This window comes from Meles meles, chromosome 4, assembly GCF_922984935.1.
Source record: "Meles meles chromosome 4, mMelMel3.1 paternal haplotype, whole genome shotgun sequence".
Taxonomy (NCBI): domain Eukaryota; kingdom Metazoa; phylum Chordata; class Mammalia; order Carnivora; family Mustelidae; genus Meles; species Meles meles.
This window is the reverse complement of record NC_060069.1, coordinates 39046450-39066669: the sequence shown is the minus strand read 5'-3', so window position 1 is coordinate 39066669 and position 20220 is coordinate 39046450. Positions and strand designations below refer to the sequence as shown.

The window sequence follows — 20220 nt, the reverse complement described above, 5'->3', positions numbered from 1 at the left end:
GTTTTACTCCAAGAGGTATTCGGCAATGTCTGGAAGCACTTTTGGTTTTTACAGCAGTGCGGGTGCTACAAGTATCTATTGGATAGAGGCCAAGGATGCTGCTAAATATCCTACAACACACAGGACAGTCCCTTACAACAAAGAATTATTCAGTTCAAAGTGTCAGTAGTTCTGAGAAACCCTGCTTTAGGGGATGGCAGATTCTATTATGTATTTTACTCCTGTTTTCATGAGTATTCACTGTTACCCAAGACCAATGTTATCACCCATTTCTGACAGACTAGAGTCATGAACAACAATAGGTAGGAGCAATTACAGGGACTACTATGTTCAGGTGTGTTCCTTCCCATGGCTCCTGACCAGGTACTTGAGTGGTGTCTGGGACCAGGTGTCTGGGACCGGGTGCCTGGTGCCACAGGAACTGCAGTGGGCCTTATCTGGACTTTGCCAAAGGAGAGGTCTCTCTGGGCATGCACTCTTGCCTGACGCTGGAGTTGGTATTAGTATCTTGTGGTCATCTCAGCTAGCTCAGGCTGGTGCCTATGCTATCCCAAATCCAGACCTAGAATATAATCTTAAGAAGAAAATAACCTTGACTCTTAGTTCATTTTTGACATGTTTAAAAGTAGGCTTGTGGCTTTTAGTGCTAATTTTCTCCATTAATACAATGTCTCCTTTGAACTCTTCCTCATTTTGCAAGGCTCTCCTATATATTGCCAAGATTCTCCACAGTGAACTCTGTGACCTCATTTCTGCCTCTCATTCTTTGGCCTGCGGTGCCCTTGATGCTGCTGTGCTCAGTCAAGGTCTCCATTTTATTGGGCTGTACTGTGCTTGGACTGCCTGGGCTTACAGGTGGTGGAGTGACAAAAAGAAGACCTGAACTTAACTGTCAAGATAACCCCAGCTCCAGAACCGTCAGACCATGTGCCTTTCACCCTGGATGCCCTGGGGTGCACCTCAGCTCCCACTCCTGCATAGCCTATCCTCTAAATTTGAAATGCTCATCAACTAAAATGTTCTTCACAAAAGCACAAGCCTATGCTGGTTCTGGAATTTCACTGCTCTCTCATTTCCTAAGACTTGGGCTCATCTTTCAAATGGCCTCAAGTTACCTATTTTCTCCTCAGACTGATTTGTTTTAGGGGAAAGAAAAGTGTGGGGGGAGGAAATAAGTTATCAGTATGGCCCTTATAGCAAGTGTACAAGCCATGGCTTCAGAAATTCTTAGACCTTCTGTACCTGCTCAGATTTAGGGCAGTGCATGCTTCAACACACCTAGGTAAGCACATACGCAGTTTACAGAAGGAAGTCCTCAAAATCACTCTGTCCTACTTTCAGTGAATCCAAGAATGGTGGCATCTGAATCTTTAGCAGGTGTGTCTACCTCGTGGTCTGGCTCTGAAGGTGGTAACTAAGCTCTCTCGGGCCTGCTCCTGGAGCTGACACATGCTGGTCAAAAGAATTGGGTCTGTCTTATGCTCTACAACGTTGAAAGGGCAGGCCTTCAGGTGTTCAGCCATGGAGGCAACTTCATTAAACTCCCAGCTCTTGATTTTGGAGAAGAGGCTGCTGAATTGCCAGATCTGTTAGGAAACATGGAAGTTCAAAAGTGAACATTGGGGCAATACCCTTAGGCTGGCTTTATTTATTTATTTATTTATTTTTTTAATTTTTTTTTTTTTAAAGATTTTATTTATTTATTTGACAGAGAGAGAGATCACAAGTAGGCAGAGAGGCAGGCAGAGAGAGAGGAGGAAGCAGTCTCCCTGCAGAGCAGAGAGCCCGATGCGGGGCTCGATCCCAGGACCCTGAGATCATGACCTGAGCCGAAGGCAGCGGCTTAATCCACTGAGCCACCCAGGCGCCCCGTGGCTGGCTTTATTTAAAGAGTGTAATACCTTTCTGTTCTTCACGTTCTTAGTTTCCAGAGAGTGTTTAGCTGCTGCAGACATTTGCTAACTCTTTTGTCAATATCCAATTCTTAGATCACACTTCTAATTGATTATCTTCCCAGCCAGCCATATAATTTGTGGGAATGCCTACAGCACTCTGCTGTAGACACACACCTACCCCCTCCCAACAGCAACAGCGATCTGCTCTACAAAGACATATGATTCAAATCAAGACAATTTGCATCAATCGGACTCTACCCTAGGACTTTTATTTTTTTTTTAAGATTTTATTTATTTATTTGAGAGAGAGGATGAGAGAGAGAGTATGAGAAGGGAAAGGGTCAGAGGGAGAAGCAGATTCCCTGGCTGAGCACAGCCTGATGTGGGACTCGATCCTGGGATTCCAGGATCATGACTTGAGTCGAAGGCAGTCGCTTAACCAACTGAGCCACCCAGGCGCCCTACCCTAGGACTTTTGCTAGAGACATTAAGAAGCAGGTTCTCTTTTTCCCCTCTCTACTTCAGCTGGGGACTTCAGTCTTAGGAGCTGCTGGAAGCCCCCAGGGACCACCAGGGGAGAGCTGTGGTTTTAGAATGGAGCCATAAGAGAGGAAGTAGAGGTAAGAAATAGAAAGTAAATAGGTCATTTGGGGACACTTTTGAGCTGCCAGATCAAACTTTACCTGAGCCATTGCCTTTGGACGACAGTTCCCTCTATATTACTGATGCCGTTTTAAGTTGGTTTTCTGTTGCTTAAAACTAAAAGTATCCTAACTAAGAAGAGTCACACTAGAACAGAAACCTCAGGAGAAATCCAAGTGTCTGGTACAAAAACCCCTTTTTGCCTTTCCACCTAGGATGTGGTGGCAAAGTCACTAGTCTTAAAATCTGGCTATCAGGGTAGACATAACCTGATACCCTTTCAACTTGACACTTTACCCTCAGTTTATTATCATTGTTCCAATGTAAGAAAAGTGTTTCCAGGAATCTTAGAACTATTTCTGTTTTCACTTAAAAAAAAAAGGCATTTTAATATAAGCATTCTTTAGCTCCAACTAAAATTCTCTTTTTTCCTTTCTAAAAGAAAATTTTGTCTCAATTTCTAAAGGAAAAGTTTGTCTCAAATGATATTCAGGAGTGGTCAGCAATTACTGAATAGGGAACAAACATGAGCCAAAAAATAATGAAATTTCTAATACATAAATTATTTGCATCTGATTTTATAGAGGAAGATATTAGATAGTTCTAGACCATACAGTTCCTGAGGGCAGGATCTCAGTCTTATTCATGTTTATCCCTAACATGTGGATGGGTGGCAGTCAGTGTTTAACACATGGATGCAGGCCTGGCTACATGAAGGAGAGTCTGACAATTATTTTTTGAAGAAGATTGCTCAGGGAATAAATAATGGAAAACATATAAGATGTTTTAGACATAATCAGTGAAAATAGGTGTAAACAACTCTAACTCTCCCGTGCCATTTTGCACACACCCACATTTTGGGAAGAAATTCTATAGTGTGATTATGGAATTGTTGATCATCAATTTGTAGTTCATATTACCACATATTTACCATGGGAAAGGATGCCAAGGGCATCTCATAAGTAATGAATTAGGAGTTTCACTTTTGTATGATATAAGCGATAGAAGTTATGATGCAGTTCAGTAAGATTAGGAAAAAGGAATAAGATTTTTCCAAAGAGAAAGACTCTTTGATTTATATAGCAGAGTTTTTTGAGAAAGTAAATAGATATTTGAACCAGGAGAGATTGGTGGACCAGATTATTTTAGAATTTTAAAATGTCTTTAACAAAGGCAAAAATAGTTTTGTTGTTTTTTAAATTAGTTGATATGGGACCGAGGAGAATTTGTTGGCATGCTGTATCAAGACTCCAAGGCAGGAAACAGATGGCACACATAAATTGGGAAATTTGAAGAAAATTTTAAAAAATAACGATATGCAAATGTCTGGGCAGGGTGTAGGTAAGCCACAAGATATAATGCAGTACCCAGGCTAGTAACAATCTAGAGTGTAACGCCCTGGGCCTGAAAGGGAAGAAGAAAGGAGGTCATTGGAACCAAGAATGAGTAATTGTGTGGAGAGAGTCACTTGATATAGTCATCTTCAGTAGAGGGACATGGCCAGTGCTAGTGTCATGGAGGGGAGGAGGGGAGAATGCATGCAGGGAAGAAGCCAGAAGTATAGATTTGTCAACTCACTCTTCTCCCTCCATTTCCACTGACACATTCGCATTAGATCCGCCCAGCTGGAAGCTGGAGGGCAAGGTTGTTGATTGAGGCAGTCTGTAGAGATCACTCCTGGGGGACTGATCATAGTGGACAGGGTTGGAGAATGAATCACGTGAGCAAACAGAAGATACCCAGGACACATACACAGAGATAAACAGGTACGACTATCTGTATTGTCATTTATATGTCTATAGGTCTGTCTTCTCCATCAGAATGACCTCCTTGAGTTCAAGGATTATGTCTTCCTCCCAGGAATCTAGTGCAATGCCAGTGCATAATACATAGAAAAGATATTTGGCTCAAATATCATTTGAGACAAACTTATTTTCCTCTTACTAAATAGTTGTTTAATGAATGAATGACTGCATGCATGAGGGTTTACTTGCCTCTCTGTGGACTCTCCAGGAGGTGCCTCCATGAGAATACCTCTTCTTCTTCCACTGCAGGAGGACCATCCCTCTCTCTTGTAACAAAGTAGCACAGATATTTCTCATCAGCACAGACACCTGGGAAAGCTGGGACAGGCTGATGCTGTCCAAGAACCCAGCAATGTACTGCAAAACCTCCAGGGGCAGGCTGGTCAGACAATTCTGGCTTTTTCCTCCATGGCCTGAGAGATGGTTGTTCTTTTTTCTCTCACTCAGCTCTGAGGCAACCTCTGGCTTGATGGCAAAGGTCTTAAGCTCCTGACTATAGATCACTTTTGCTTTTTGTCCTGGGGGACGGAAATGGTTTTGAATAAAAGTACATCCCAAGTAGGCAAGAGGGCATCGATGCTGGAACCAGCCATTGAGACATGATTGAATGTCTGTGTGGACATTCTTGAAATGTAGGGGGAATTCATCCCTCCTAAAGAATTTGTTGCAAGTGAAAGTGAAGGCAGAGCTGCTCTTGTTGTGTCTCCTGGTCACACACTCACTATGGAGTTCCACATGGAGCCCTCCTGGGTTGGCATTGGTTAGGAGGTCAGCCAGCACTGTCCCAGAAGAAAACTGTTCTGGCTCAAAATTGTATGTCTGTGTAGCAAAATCCATGAACAGCCCATCAATGCTCCTAGATTCAGAGATGACATGACCTTTAAGTTCTCTTTCTAAAGCACACAAGAGGGTGGTCTTAATGAGATCTGATTTGGGTAGGTCCTCCACCGTGATCCCTAAATCTGAAGTGTCTACTGCCTTGTGTTCACTTGGCTTACAACTAGACATGGCATCTCCAACACGAGCCCGCTTCCCACAGTAGCTCACAGGAACTTTGAAGGTATAAACAGTCTTCACTTCCTGAGCCTCAAGGTTGCCATAAACAAAGTCTCTCTCCTTAGGCGTGCAAGCAGGCATCTGACCAAAGTGAATAAGCATCCTCCCATTGTGCACCAGGTACATATTATAGTCCTTTGCATCCACAGCTGTTTTCAGTCTTTCCAGAACACCATCCTGCCAAGGGGCGAGCCCTGTTGTTTCCAGGGCTGTATGAAAGTCTTGCTGCTTCTGTTTTTCCTGTGGTTCTTTCTCTTTGAGAGTCTCCTCTCCTACCATGTTATTATCACTAGAAAACTGTTCTTTCCCTGGATTGTGCCCACTCTTACTCTCACAGCCTACTGATGAGCTTGTTAAAGCAGAGGCTGCATGCTCTTTGCTGAATATATTTTCCCACTTGTCAAACTTGGCCAGGTCCATCCCTTCTTTGGTTTTGGCTAACACCTCTCGTTCTTCTTGACTCAGTTCTACCATCTCTCCATTAGTTGCTGATAGGGCTCCATGTGGTACCAAACTGGCTTCTGCTCCACCCACTGCTCCTCCCATTTCCTCCCAGCTGGCTTCACCATTCATAGTAGGTTCCTCTTCAGTGGGCTCTCTAGTTTCTGGGAAAAGTTCTACCATTTTCAAAGATCTAAAAAGGACCTTCTGGTCCTGGAGGGCAAGAGCTGTGTCCAAACACTCCTCACTGGGGGTCTCTTTCATGATGTTCTCATGAAGGATTGTTTCAGAGTCCACGTTTGGCCAGCGATTCCACTCCATGGAGCAGCAGACCACACTGGCGGGGCACACTTGTAAGTGCTTGGCCAGCTTATGGCGGGACATGGAAAGGGGACAGCCATATTCAGAGTTGAGGCATGGAACCTCCTCCAGAGGGCAGAGGAGCTCATGCTCTGCCTCTTTGCACATGTGAAAGGTGGCACCACAGGACAGGTGACAGTTTATCACCAGACAGGAGACGTCAGGCTCCACAGGAATGTGGCAGTGACGGTTGAAGCATTTCTCACAATGCCTGTGCTGCCCAGGTAGAGGCCTGCGTGCCCTGCCCTAGAGAAACCAACAGCAAGGAGAAAGAGAAAATAAATGGGGAAGAGAAGTTCTATGCATGACTGTGACTGTGTTTTAATGGACTTATTTCCTGTTTATACATCCTTATTACAGGAATCTTGGACAATCTAGAAAATTATAGAGAAAAAAGCGAAAAGCACTCATAATCCCACAACCCAGGAATAACAACTACCAACACTCTTCTTCATTTTTTAATAGTTTATTCTATGAATATAGTAGATGTGTTTAGAATAGAAAAAGAAAAACCTGAATATAATGGACTACACTGTTGATAATTGTTTTGAGTTATAGATTATGGGTGATTTATATGACCCAGTTAATACTATAAATACAGTTCTGCACCCTGCTTTGTAACTCTCTATTATAACATGAGATCACACTGTTTTATTGATTCTTTGGTGCAGCCACTTTGGAGAACAGTGTGGAGATTCCTCAAGAAATTAAAAATAGAGCTTCCCTATGATCCTGCAATTGCACTACTGGGTATTTACCCCAAATATACAGATGTAGTGAAAAGAAGGGCCATCTGTACCCCAATGTTCATAGCAGCAATGGCCACAGTTGCCAAACTGTGGAAAGAACCAAGATGCCCTTCAATGGACAAATGGATAAGGAAGATGTGGTCCATATACATGATGGAGTGTTATGCCTCCATCAGAAAGGATGAATACCCAGCTTTTGTAGCAACATGGACGGGACTGGAAGAGATATGCTGAGCGAAATAAGTCAAGCAGAGAGAGTCAATTATCATATGGTTTCACTTATTTGTGGAGCATAACAAAGAACATGGAGGACATGGGGAGATGGAAAGGAGAAGGGAGTTGAGGGAAACTGGGAGGGGAGATGAACCATGAGAGACTATGGACTCTGAAAAACAACCAGAGGGTTTTGAAGGGGCAGGGGGGTGTGGGAGGCTGGGGGAACCAGGTGGTGGGTAGTAGGGAGGGCACATATTGCATGGAACACTGGGTGTGGTGCAAAAACAATGAATACTGTTATGCTGAAAAGAAATTAAAAAAAAACAACTGTCTTCTTAATGATAGTGTAACATTCCAGAGTGAGTGTGCTGTCATTCATTTAACCAGCTATATATCCAGTGCTGGGAAGGCATGGGCCATGTCTAGTTTTGTTCACGTCTGCATCCCCAGCACCTGGACCATCATAGGTACTCAGTTTGCTGAAGGAAGGAATTGTCAGCCACTTAGTGTATTGCTGGATATTTGGGTTTTTCATTTTTAAAGTTTTACTAAAAATCTTTGCTCACAAATCTTTCTCAGCTCCCTGGTTTTCCCCTACTCCATGTCAATTTCTTCTAGATTCTGCTCTATCATCTCTGGTTTGGCCTAAAGTCAATAAATATCATCAACCATAAGGGCATATCTGCCAGCTGTTTGGGCTACAGGTCAGATGAAGCCAGCCAGATCTGGACCCTTGAAAGATGAAGATCCAATAATCACTTGGTACTTACCATAGCTTCCTAGTTTCTTCTTGCTTTGTAAATCTAGGAAAAAACATGAAAATATGAATGATTAGTAAGAAAAGTATTTTTGTTATATGTATGAACAGGAGTCATAGAGACTTTGCACACTCTTATTTAAATCCTTTCACCACCTGGAGATAAAATGTCATTGCCCCACTTTATAGTCCAGGAAATGGAAGATGGAGAAGTTAAGTAACTTGTCCAAGGTGATAGAGCTGCTAAGCGATGGAATCCTGGGCCGTGCTAACCCACACTCTTCTCACTGACCCACACTGCCTTCTGATGGGCATCTTAACAGCCGTGGGATATGTACCTACTGTTTCTTATAAATTTCTCCATTGTTTACCAACACTTATCCTGACATTCCACCCATCCATACATCCTATCACTGCCACATGCTCTTCTGGCCCAAGTTAACCTTCTAGCTTTCTCTCCCACTAGAGCTTCATGCCTACAACCTGACATCCATGTTGGTCTGGGGCAGTGTACAAGTATCTGTGACATATCTACCATCTGTCCTTCAACATGGTAAATTCAGGTGTGCCATGGCTAGAGCCAGGGTCAGACCTCAAGGACCCAGAAGTGGGCTGAGTGGGGATTCTAGCAAGCAGAAGAGAAGATGCCCTGCCTTCAGGAGAATCTAGCTCCTTGGCTCTGGTCAGTTGGTCCCATGTGGGAATATGTTACCAGATCATCTGATTTTTCCAGAGATACTGGAGATGCAGAGTTTTGTGAGTGGTATTATAGTATAATGGTTAGGAGGCAAATTATACAAGATTTAACCCAGCACTAGGAGTCAGTAATTGTAAAACTGAAAAAGTTCCTTAATGTCCTTATTCATCATTTTCCTCATCTGTAAACAGATTACAATAATAATACCTATCTCATAGTGCTGTTGTGGGGAGTAAATGATTTATATACCTGAAACTCTTAGAATGGTACTTGTCTCATAGATATGACCTATGCATGTTTGCTATTATGAAATAAGTACTTTATATTTAATTATATTGCAAAAATTTTGTTATATAATGTATCAACATAGAAATCCTTAGAATTTTCAAGTTGGCAACTAACTTAATTTTTCTAAAGAAAACCCTCTGTTTGGGCCAAGGAAAAACATGTATGCAAGTTACATAGGATCTGTAGCTTGCCAGCATACATCACCTGGTCTAGGGAATTTGTAGCATAATGTCAGCCCTGTGTCAGTCTGGGATAGAGAGGGGTGGGGTGGCTGGGTGGGCTGGTGTTAGCACCCAAAAGTCAGAAAATGCAGTATTTTGAAATTTTATTTTATTTTACTTTAGAATTTGTCAGTTCATTGTGGATGAATTTTCCTTCAACTTTCTAAAGAATTTTGAATACATAAGAAAGGTAAAAGAATGTATACAATGAATACCCATGTATTCTGCCTAGATCCAACAGTTAACATTTTGCCACTTTTGCTTTCTCTCTCTCCCTCTCTCTCTCTACACACACACATACACACACACGTGCACGCACACAGAGTTTTTGCCAAACCACTTAAAAAACTAAGTTGCTGTTATAATGACACCTCATCCCTAAGTACTTGAGCATGTATTTCCTAAAATTAAAGACATTTTCCTTTGTAACTTCAATAACATTTTCTCACCTAAGAAAACTAAAAGATATTTCCTAATATTGTGTAATATGCTACCTGTGTTCAAATTTGTCCCCAAAATGCCAAAGAAGTCTTTTATATTTTTTTTAAAAATTTTAACTTTTGAGCCAGAATACATTTAATGTCAATTTATTACATTCGGTTGGTAAGTCTTCTTAAACTCTTTCAATCTGGAGAAGTCCCCTCAACTTTTTTTTTTTTTCCAGAAGAGACAGCCTTATGTCTCAAGGAAATTATATTCTGATTTGTTCCTGTATTCATTTGTTCATCCATTCCTTCAACAAATATTTGCTGACTATCTGCAGTGTGCTAGTAAGGGAGAATAAGCATCACCTGGACTGCTTAAGTAGTTCTTAAACACCTGTGCTCAGTAGAATCAGCTGTGATGTGTGTTAAATCTATAAATCTGCACTATAAAAATGGCCGCCACTATGGCTATTTAAATTTAATGAAAATGGAATAAAATTAATAATTCAGTTTCCTGATCATACTAGCTACATTTCAAGTTTCAGGTGCCACATATGGTTAGTAGCTACTCTATCGGACAACACAGCACAGAGCATTTCCATCTGCATAGAAGGTTCTATCCGACAGCACTGCTATGCTGAACTGCATCTCTGGGTTAAGTGAGGGATGTGTGGAATTTCACGTCCTTAAACACATTACCCATCTGATTCTTATGCACTGGAACTACTGAGTGTGAAAGAGGGATTGTGGCAGATAGTTCTATATCCCTAAGAGCTTGAATCAGGAGGCAGGTGAGAAGTTGCAAGTGAGAACAACAAGCAGATTCAGGGCCCAGGAGAAGAAAAATGAAGGTGTTAAAGCCAGAGGGAGAATTGAGCAGAGGGGAGGGCTGTGAGGGCAGGACTGAGACGGGGCAGAATAAGGTAGGGAAAGATGACATCTTTTGGATGCAAGAGTCTAAATCCTGGACCTTCTAACATAAAACTGAACACTCAGTTAGGCTCCTGCTATATCCCAGATTGATCACCCCTGGGGGGAAAAGTCCACTGAGGACTTGCTGTGAAAATTTGTAAATATGAGGCTAATGTAAGGACCTATTTAGCCAGAGTGACTCCATCTTGGGTAAATAGCCATTTTGTTGTTTGTGAAGTAAACTTAAATTGACTCCCCCCACCCCACCCCGAGAAACTTACTTAGAAACAAGTCTGGGAAACCAGTAAATGTAGTCGGCTAGTTCCTGATAATAGAGCCCAGAACACAAGGACGAGTCAGGCCAGATGGAGACATCTAATCAGTATGAAATACTGTTTGTAACAGTGAGAAGTTCTTGCAAACCTAAATGACTCCATCTTGGGAAGGACGACTGAATATGTTAACTGACTAAGCCTTCCCAGAAAGTACTGTCTGTAACTGTTCCTGGTATGGGGTAATCTTAAATAACAAGTCACCAGACCAGATGGAACTAGCCAATCAGCAAGAGACACACAAACACAGTGGGTTGAGATAGCAAGATATGGGTTGCAGTTTTATCCAATAAAAGGTAACCTATAAGATGGGGAGGGGTCACCCTCTTCAGAGGCGGCCCTGACGGGTCAGTCAGTCAATTCTTGAGCCTGTAAGCTGGGAGTGATCACTCTCTTCAGAAATGGCCCTGGCCGGTCAGTCTCACTTCTAATACTTGGCATAGAATAGAACTTTGCATAACTTCAACTTTGTTTCAGTTTCGTTCCCCTGGCCAATCAGTCTGACTTCTAATACTTGGCATAAAATAAAACTTTAAATAACTTTCACTTGTCTCAGTCTCATTTCGTTTAATAACGGACATAACAGCTAACACATCTGGAATTATTTGGTGCTCAGTAAGGGACCATTTAACACTGTGGAGGGATGGCATGGAAGAGCCATGAAAATCACAGAGCAAGAAACTGCTTCGTGGAGAGTGCAGTGAAGCTGCGGGTGTTGGACTGATGGTAGTGGAGCTACACAAGATGAGGCCGAGGGCAGGCATCACAAGGGAATCACAGCATTTTTGTTTCCAGCTGGAGATGGCAAAAAAAGAGGAGTCAGATTTGATGCCAAGATTTTGAATCATTTAGTTCTGAGAAAAATAGAAGTCTGAAGAAGGAATTGGGCTTTTCGGGGGGGGAGATGAGCCCCATAAGTTTAATACAAGTTTGCTTAAGGTGATGAGAGATCATGTGGATGGAAAGAGGAGTGTAGAATGGAAAGATGCAGATTTGGGAACTAGTCACTTAAAAGTGCGATAGGAAGCCATAACTGGGGAAAGAAGAACATGGAATAGGCATCTGAGCCATGAAGTGCATAGCTGAGTATGACCACTATAACAGTAGGGAGAAGTAAAGCCAGAGAAGGAGAGACCAGAGAGTGAAGAGTCAGGACCTTGTGGCCTGATGTAAGGGAAAGGGTGAGCAATAACCTTGAATGCTGCCTCAAGATTAAGAACAATGCTAACAATGCCATTGCTCATGGCAGGTCCCCAAAGAGCTCTTGTCAGAACAAATGTGGCATTTTAGTTGTACAATGGGACACTTGCCATTCAAAATGTGGTATTTGCTTAGAGGGGAGAGGAAATCCATTAAACACATGTTCCAATATTAGCAGGGCCTGTGCCCTGGCTGGGAGAATGTGCTCATCTGCTTTCTATGCATAAAAGACACTCATGAATAAAGATGGAGTCTGGATGATTCAGACTCCCCTACTGGTTTTGTTTTGTTTTTAACAGTTTATTTATTTATTTCACAGAGAGAGAGAGAGAGATCACAAGCAAGCAGGCAGAGAGAGGGAAGCAGGCTCTCTGCTGAGCAGAGGGCCCAATTTGGGGCTTGATCCCAGGACCCTGAGATCATGACCCGAGCCAAAGGTAGACGCTTAACCCACTGAGCCACCCAGGCATCCCCCCCGCACTGGGTTTTAAGTGGGAAAGAAGAGGTAGGTTGCAAATAGAATACGGCTACATGAAAGAAGCTACCAGCAGCAGGAAAGTCCAACTTCATATTTGCCAGCCTGGTTCTGTCACAAAGTTGAGATAGTTTCTGGGAAGGGAAAAGCAGGTCTAGCTAGTTCTGTGTGCTCTGTATGTGTGGTGAGAACTCTGTCCCAGCTGCAGGGATATGTCTGACTGGAGGCACAGTGGTGAAGAACTCCAAGACCAATCAGTTCTTATCCTTCAGCATTACAAAGAAAGGTTCTTGTGAACAGTGCTGTTGAAGTTGGAAACATTTGTGGTGGAGCCCTGTTGCTCTCCATGTCTTTGAAGTTATTTGAAAATATTCTTTTGAGAGAAAAGAAAAACAATGCACACAGGCAACAAAGATGCTGTTTCTTTTGTTTGTTTTGTGTTTTGTTTTTAATGATGCTATTTAAAGATCTTCTGCTAGGCTCTGGAGTTACACCAAATAAGTGACTTTGAGAGAGGACATGTGCTGAGCAGAAAGACACAGTAAGCGGAGACCACTCTTTGGAGGCATAAAGAATTGTATATGAACCTTCTGTTGTATATCTATGGGAATTTGTTCCCACTGAGATAAAGGACAATCCAAATTCTTTATTGCCTAATTATTGCTGAGCAAGCAGTATGGCCATTGTTCTGGTTTGCCTGGGACTCTCTTGGTTTTAGTTCTGAAAGTTCCAGATCCCAGGAAACCTCTTAGTCCCACACAAACATAGATACTTGGTTGATCATATTAGGTTGTAGCCAGTTGGTCTTGCTCCAAGATGATCAAATTACAGTTATCTTGTGACACAGGATGCCTTGTTCTTCTAATCTCCACTCCATAGTAGGGACTGGATCTTTATCCTCCACAGTGTTTGTCTGACTGTCCTAGATTGAGTGATTTTTATACATTTTGGATGTCAGGGAGAAAGAGTAGTAAGATTTTAGTTCCTACCATGTTCTTTACATAACATCTCATTTAATCCTCACAATGGCCATGAGATGTGGGTATTACCCTTTCCATTTACAATGGAACACAAAGATACCTAAGTTTATCTGGTTTCAAACCCTGTACTCTTTGGTATATCATGCTGCGTCCCTCAGAGACCCACAGAGACATGTGGTCTATCCCTGTGATTTGGGAAGAAAGCAAGCCTGTGACTAGAGCCCATCAGAGGAGAGCCTCTCTTCCTCCAGTTGGACACAGAAAAGTATATACATCTATAATATTTCCAGATTGTAGAGGAACTGGATATTCTTCATTCATAGGAAATTCATAGAAAGCACCTTCATGGGAGATGAACCATGAGAGACTATGGACTCTGAAAAACATCCAGAGGGTTTTGAAGTGGCGGGGGGGTGGGAGGTTGAGGAACCAGGTGGTGGGTAATAGGGAGGGCACGTACTGCATGGAGCACTGGGTGTGATGCCAAAACAATGAACACTGTTATGCTGTAAATAAACAAATAAAAAAAAAAGGAAAAAAATTATAATACAAATTGTAAAAATAAATAAATAAAAAAGAAAAAAAAAAAAAGAAAGCACCTTCATCCCCATGATGATTTTTTTCTTTTGTCCTCCTCTGGGCCACATCCTATATTGTGCCCTATCTGGATAGAGAAAATACAAGAAGTATCCAGGTCCCGTGGCTTTGCATTGGAGGTAGTACCCATATGAAAGTAAAGTTTTTAGGATTAAAATCTATAATATAATACATATTCTGAGATTTAAACTGAAAAATCTATTAAATTAAAGCATGTACATTATAGAAATTCTTCACTGTGGAAAAAGTTGACAAAATTCTATGCTTGAAACAATGTATTTTTATCCAGGTGCTATTTCCTCCTTTAGTTTCTTTGCTCCTATGTTCACCTTTAAATTCTTACTTCCTGTCTGAAAAGGGAATACATCCCCTCCTCTTAAAAATCAACTTCAATCAAGTCTATGGTCAAAACACTGTAAAATACTCTCCCCAAAATATGTCTTAAAGTTACCCTGGATGGAGGAGATAGCAGTCAAAATAATATAATTTAGACTTCATCATTTTAAAACATCTACGTAGACCTAGATTTTACTGGTTGTACTGGATGCAGTTTAAGTGGAATACGAATAGATGGAAGGACAGGTACATGAATTTAAAGGGTGGATATTTCTTTACAGAAATAGAGGATCATTAAGAACCTGGCAAAGGAGGAACATTTGATGCAGGTTGTGGTGCTGGGTTGATCACTCAGAAAGTAGTAAGTTAATATGAAAAGGAGAGTCAGCTAGAACAATGGCCTTTAAAGTGTGGTAACCCGACCCACAATGTCAGTATTACCCAGGAACTGGTTAGAAATATAAATTATTGGGCCCTACCAAATCAGAGCTATTCAATCAGAACAACTACATCCAACTGATGCTGTTGTAAACTCAAGTTTAAGAACCACTGAGCTAGAAGCTGGTCGATTTTGTGCTCCCAATCACAAAAGAACTAGCACAGGGCCCTACACAGGAATAAGTTAGGTAGGAAGGCCTTGGGGAAAGTCCCAAAAGGGCATTGGGCACTTCTGTCCATTTCTATCCATCTCCACCACCACTGCCTGGGTCCAAGCACCATCATTCCTTATCCAGTCTGGTGCAAAAGACTATAATTAGTCTCATCACTCCCATCTGGTGCTCTGTAATCTATATTCACCAGCAGAAGGAGTGATTTCAACAACTTAAAAAATTAGTTAACATACAGTGCAATATTGGTTTCAGGAGTAGAGTTTAGTGATTCATCATTTATATACAATACCCAGTGCTCATCAAAACAAGTGCCCTCTTTAATACCCACCACCCATCTATCTAGCCCATCCCCTATCCACCTCCCACCATCAACCCTCGGTTTATTCTCTGTCATTAAGAGTCTCTTATGGCTTGTTTCCTTCTCTCCCTTTTTTTTTTCCTTTAGAGCTCAAATGTCCATCAACTTATGATTGGGTAGAGAAGATGTGGTAAATATATATATACACAATGGAATATTACTCAGTCATTAAAAAATGAAATCCTGCCATTTGAACAATGTGGATAAAGCTAGATTGTATTACACTAAGCAAAATAAGTCAGTCAGAGAAAGACAAATGCCCTATGATTCCAGTCATATGTGGAGTTTGAGAAAGATTTCAACAATTTTAACACTAGGTCACTATTCCCATTTAGAATCTCTCGTGGATTCCCATCACAAGGAATACACTCTGACTCCTTATCTTGGTCCACAAGGCCCTGCATGAGTGTCCCCTCTGATGTGGTCCACTGCTGGCCTCCTTTACCTCACCTTACCCTTGAGCACTTTGCTCCAGCATTGTCACTCATTCCTGTGTAGGGCCTTTATGCTTGTTCTTTCTACCAAAATTCACCCCTTCCTCTTTGTGTTATGGGCTCCTTCTTGCTCTTCAGATTTCAGCTGATACGTTACCTCCATAAGAGACCTTATCTGATACTCCCAATATAAAGTAAACTAACGGACACTCTCATGTGTTAGCTATGTAATTTTTGACAAGTTAATCTCCCTAAAGCTAATTTATTCATCCATAAAGTGCAGTTCATAATAATCCATAGGATTATGACAAATGAGATAAAGTAGGGAAAGGATCACTCAGTTGTTCATCCTTCCTCTAAGAGGAAGGTCATTCTCATGGTCACCTCCACGTCCAGGTCTTTTTGTCTTCCCATTGCATCACTCATGCAAGTCTTGGCTGGCCTTTCCATGTTCAGTTCTCCCTCACTCCAATATATCTTATATTCCACTGCGAGGTTAATAATCTTCAAACCCCACTTAAGAAAAAATTCTTACTCCTTTAAGAGTGTGAGTCCCCCTGAACTTGCCCCACTTGGGCACCTTGTATTCACCACATTCATTCCTTCAGCTCCTAGGAACTTAAATAGTATTGCATCCAGGCTGGAGGACCCTTCAGATGCCACAGAGGCAGATTGAGGCATCTTTGTTTTCTAGGTGTAGGTTTGTCATTTTTATTGTTTACCTACATACATTATTCTGTTCATTAAGGAAGAAAAAGAAGGTGTCAGTTGAAATCGGCTTCTTTCTTGTGATGGGCTGCAGAATCAATTCCTCCAAAGGGAAGTTGCTGGGAAGTGCTCAGGGATGAAGGCCAGAAATGAAGCAGAAATTACCCAGCCAGGAGAGTGTGTTCAGGCAGGAAAAGAGCTCCAACTGGAATATCAAGGGAGAACAAAAATGCTCCCCAAAGAATGTACAAAATAGTTTCTGAGAGACTGAGAGAGTGAGTATACCTAAGGTGCTCCTAGCACTGAATGTTTATTCAATAACATTAAAATGAATGAAAATGAATAGAACCCTAAAGAAAGCAACATTTTGAAAGAGCTGTGAGACCAATTTGAAACAAATTTAGGAGGAAAGTGTAACGACGTCAAATGTATGCTAATTTGGGGTGCTTTTTTTCTTTTTATAGAGAGAAAGAGCACATACCTGTGAGTGTGGTTGGGTGGGTAGAGGGAGAAGGAGAGAGAGAATCCCAAGTAGGCTCCATGCTCAGCATGAGCTGGACCTCGACATGGGGCTCAATCCCATGACCCTGATATCATGACCTGAGTAGAAATCAGGACTCCAAAGCTTAACCTACTGAACAATCCAGGCACCCTCTTGGGGCTTTTTTTTTTTTTTTTTTTTTTTTTTTAAGGAAGAAAGAGAAATGTTTTCAATGTTATTAGGTGAATGGAGCATTAACTGAATGGAAAAAACTTCTTCGGGTTCAAGTTATAATAGACACTCAGCTGCCAGAATTGTTTTCAGGAGCTTATAGCACTTGTTCGAAACCCTTACAGTCATAAATCAGAAGTCTGGGTCAGGTGCATAACCAAAGATCCTCTGCTCTGGAGCTCCTGAATCTTCAACGTATATAGGAATCACCTGGGCAATCTTTTTAAAATGCAGATTCTTTTTTTTTTTTTAAAGATTTTATTTATTTATTTGACAGACAGAGATCACAAGTAGGGAGAGAAGCAGGCAGAGAGAGAGAGAGGAGGAAGCAGGCTCCCTGCCAAGCAGAGAGCCCGATGCAGGGCTCGATCCCAGGACCCTGGGATCATGACCTGAGCGAAAGGCAGAGGCTTTAACCCACTGAGCCACCCAGGCGCCCCTAAAATGCAGATTCTGATCTGGCAGGACGGAGTGTGGGCTAAGAGTCTTCCCATCCATAACACGCTCCAGGCGTGAAGTTGACAGTGAAAGGACTTCCCTTTGAAAGAAAAGTGTCTAGTTTAACCTCTTCATTTACTGCAAGAGAAACTGAGGCCCAGAGAGGTAAAGTGTCTTGCCTTTGCTTCTCACCTTGATGTAATAGTGAGAATTCTTTGGAAACCACATGCCACACAGAGCTACCTGTGTAGCAGTGGTAGCCAAGGGCATGTGGACAGCTTAGATGGTACCAAGGGCAAAATAGGGCAGAGCCTGGAAGAATGAGGAAGAGGTGGAGCCTGAGTGTCTCTGGCCAACAAGGTCATGAGAAGGCATATAGCAAATATATTTAAATCACTGACACAAGCAAAAGAGAATGGGATTAACAGATAATAGCTTTAACATTCTTTACTATAATTTTAAAATTAGTAGGCTAACAGGGTTGATGTCAGGAAGATATTTTTAGGCAAGGGACCCTTTCAGCAACCTTCACATGATGTCAGCAACTAACTATTTTGCCTCCTCATGTGGCCGGCCCTAGTGATAATTATTTATTCCTGAGCTTTAACTTCAGTGGAAGTGACAAGGTCAAAAGTTAAAGGTCAGAGATATTCTTTAACTCTTAATCTGTTGCCCAGCCAATTAATTAGTTACTTTAATTGTATATTGTTAAATTGTTCCCCTGCTATGATGATATTTAATTCTAAGGAAAGAAAATGTATAAAGTGAAATACTAAAGCAATCCCTTTGCTTGAGATTTTAACACAACCAGTTGGCTGATGATAATTTCCACATCTGGGTCCATAATCTTGGGTTTCTAGGCAATGATTCCAGCATTTTCATTATATCCTAGTTATTTCTCATATGTGGTGCTTCTGCTATTAGTATCAGTATTTTAAATTAATATTTTGTATTGGCCAAGAAAATGCTAATTAGCCAGATTATCTAGGGGTAGCTGTGAGTCAGCCTGTCTGCTTGGCTATCCTAAACCAATATGCCCCAGTCTCACTAAGACAGCATCCCAGCATATACCTTGAAGACCTTGGTGCCATGGAAACCCTGACAAAATTAAATGAAGTTAGGCAATTACACCCAGTGCACTGTGCCTAGCAAACCAGCATAAGTACAACCTGGACATCCACAGCACAGTTATGGGATATGTCTGGAGGTTACAGAGGCAGGAAGGAAGGAATCCAGGAGTTAGAGTATCTGGGTAGGTCTCTTTTTACTTGGCATTGGTGGCTTTAGCCTGTAGACCGCAAAGTTCAGAGTGTACAGAATCCGTTTTGCTGCATAGGTTGCTTCCTAGGATGTCCTTAGCTGAACTATAAACATTAAAGCCAGGCCCAGAGGGAAACAAGAAAATAAACACTGCTCCCTTATCCCTGACAATTTATTTATGCATGCAACACTATGCAGTTATTTAAAAAACTAGAAATAACCTACATTTTAAAGCTTTCAGTACCTCAAGTATTATTAATCATTTTCCTTTTTTCCCCTCTGGATGTACAAGCTTCAAGCCTGTAATAATTTTTGGTTTGCATGCAAAAGCCTGCGTCAGTTTTTCAATTTGTAAAATATTTGCACTTCTATTCCATGGGTGCGTTTTGGAGTCCAGAGATTTGGGAAGGAGAGAACCACATTTAGGGAATATTGTTAGAGAAAAACAGATCTTACGCTCTACAGCCTAAGTGTAAATAGTACATGCAGTGACTATAACTGTGCCCCTTTAACCAGTAGCGTGACAAGGGGGATAGAATTTAAGGTACATAAAATGGTATGCACACAAGAATGACTTGCAGTTCACACAGTCAATGTATATTGGTGAAAAGATCACAGCATTTGGAGTTTAAAAAATAGAAATCCTGGGTTCTAGCCCTTCCATCTACCTCCTCACCTCCTCCACCATCCCCCAAGCCCCGTCACTACTGTGTAACTTTAGGGATCTCACATAGCCCCTTTCTGTTGGTTGTAAAAGAAAGAATGTAAGTTGCCTGAAAGCAGGTAATTTCTTCCTGCTCCAACATTTTAGATTTAAAACAAGAGTTTCCATATGGCTGGGTCTCATTCTCAGAGCCAACTGTTTTCTCCACCACAGGTAACTAATTTGCTTAGCCATCTTCTTGCTCAGAGCAAAAAGGTGATGCACAGCCCAGCCTCCATCTCCAGGTTCACCACTCCAAATGTCCCCTTGGTTCACCTGCTCCCGTTTGAAAAGCTTACCTTGCTTGCACGGGCTGAGTCAGCATCTACTGCCCCTGTGTCCCTTGACTGTGTGGCTGGGATCGCAGGAAGTGGCTGGAGTGCTTCTGCTGCAGCAGAGGACAGAGTTCTGTTGAGGAAGCAGGGGAAGCAGAGAAAACTTCAGCAGAAATAGTTCAAGTGTTTCGAAGTTAAAAATAAAACTATATCACAAGGGGCAATGTGACCAGGCTCAGCTTACGATTTTTTCTTTCCCCCGTATTTATCAACACTTGGTCTCCACTGGGGCAGCGTTTAGCAGCAGGAAGCCGGAAGGGGAAGTGAGCTTTTATAT

The 20220-nt window shown here is 41.8% G+C and overlaps 1 protein-coding gene across 1 annotated transcript; it reads right to left on the bottom strand.

Annotated features, from left to right (window-relative positions):
- Positions 1-482: 482 nt before the first annotated feature.
- Positions 483-19993, bottom strand: FBXO40 (F-box protein 40). Its single transcript, XM_046001532.1, has 4 exons — positions 19908-19993; positions 7935-7967; positions 4532-6445; positions 483-1586 (listed from the first exon to the last, which is right to left on the bottom strand). Exons 2-4 carry the CDS (start codon positions 7935-7937, stop codon positions 1371-1373), a joined length of 2133 nt encoding a protein of 710 aa, XP_045857488.1. The 5' UTR covers positions 7938-7967; positions 19908-19993; the 3' UTR covers positions 483-1370.
- Between the last annotated feature and the right edge of the window lie 227 nt (positions 19994-20220).

What these genes read in the sequence shown, in the direction of transcription:
- FBXO40 (XM_046001532.1), bottom strand. An exon ending in CCTGGAGAGTCCACAGAGAG is followed by an intron (nt 1,587 to 4,531) that starts GCAAGTAAACCC and finishes GTTTCCTAACAG; the next exon opens with ATCTGGCAATTCAGCAGCCT.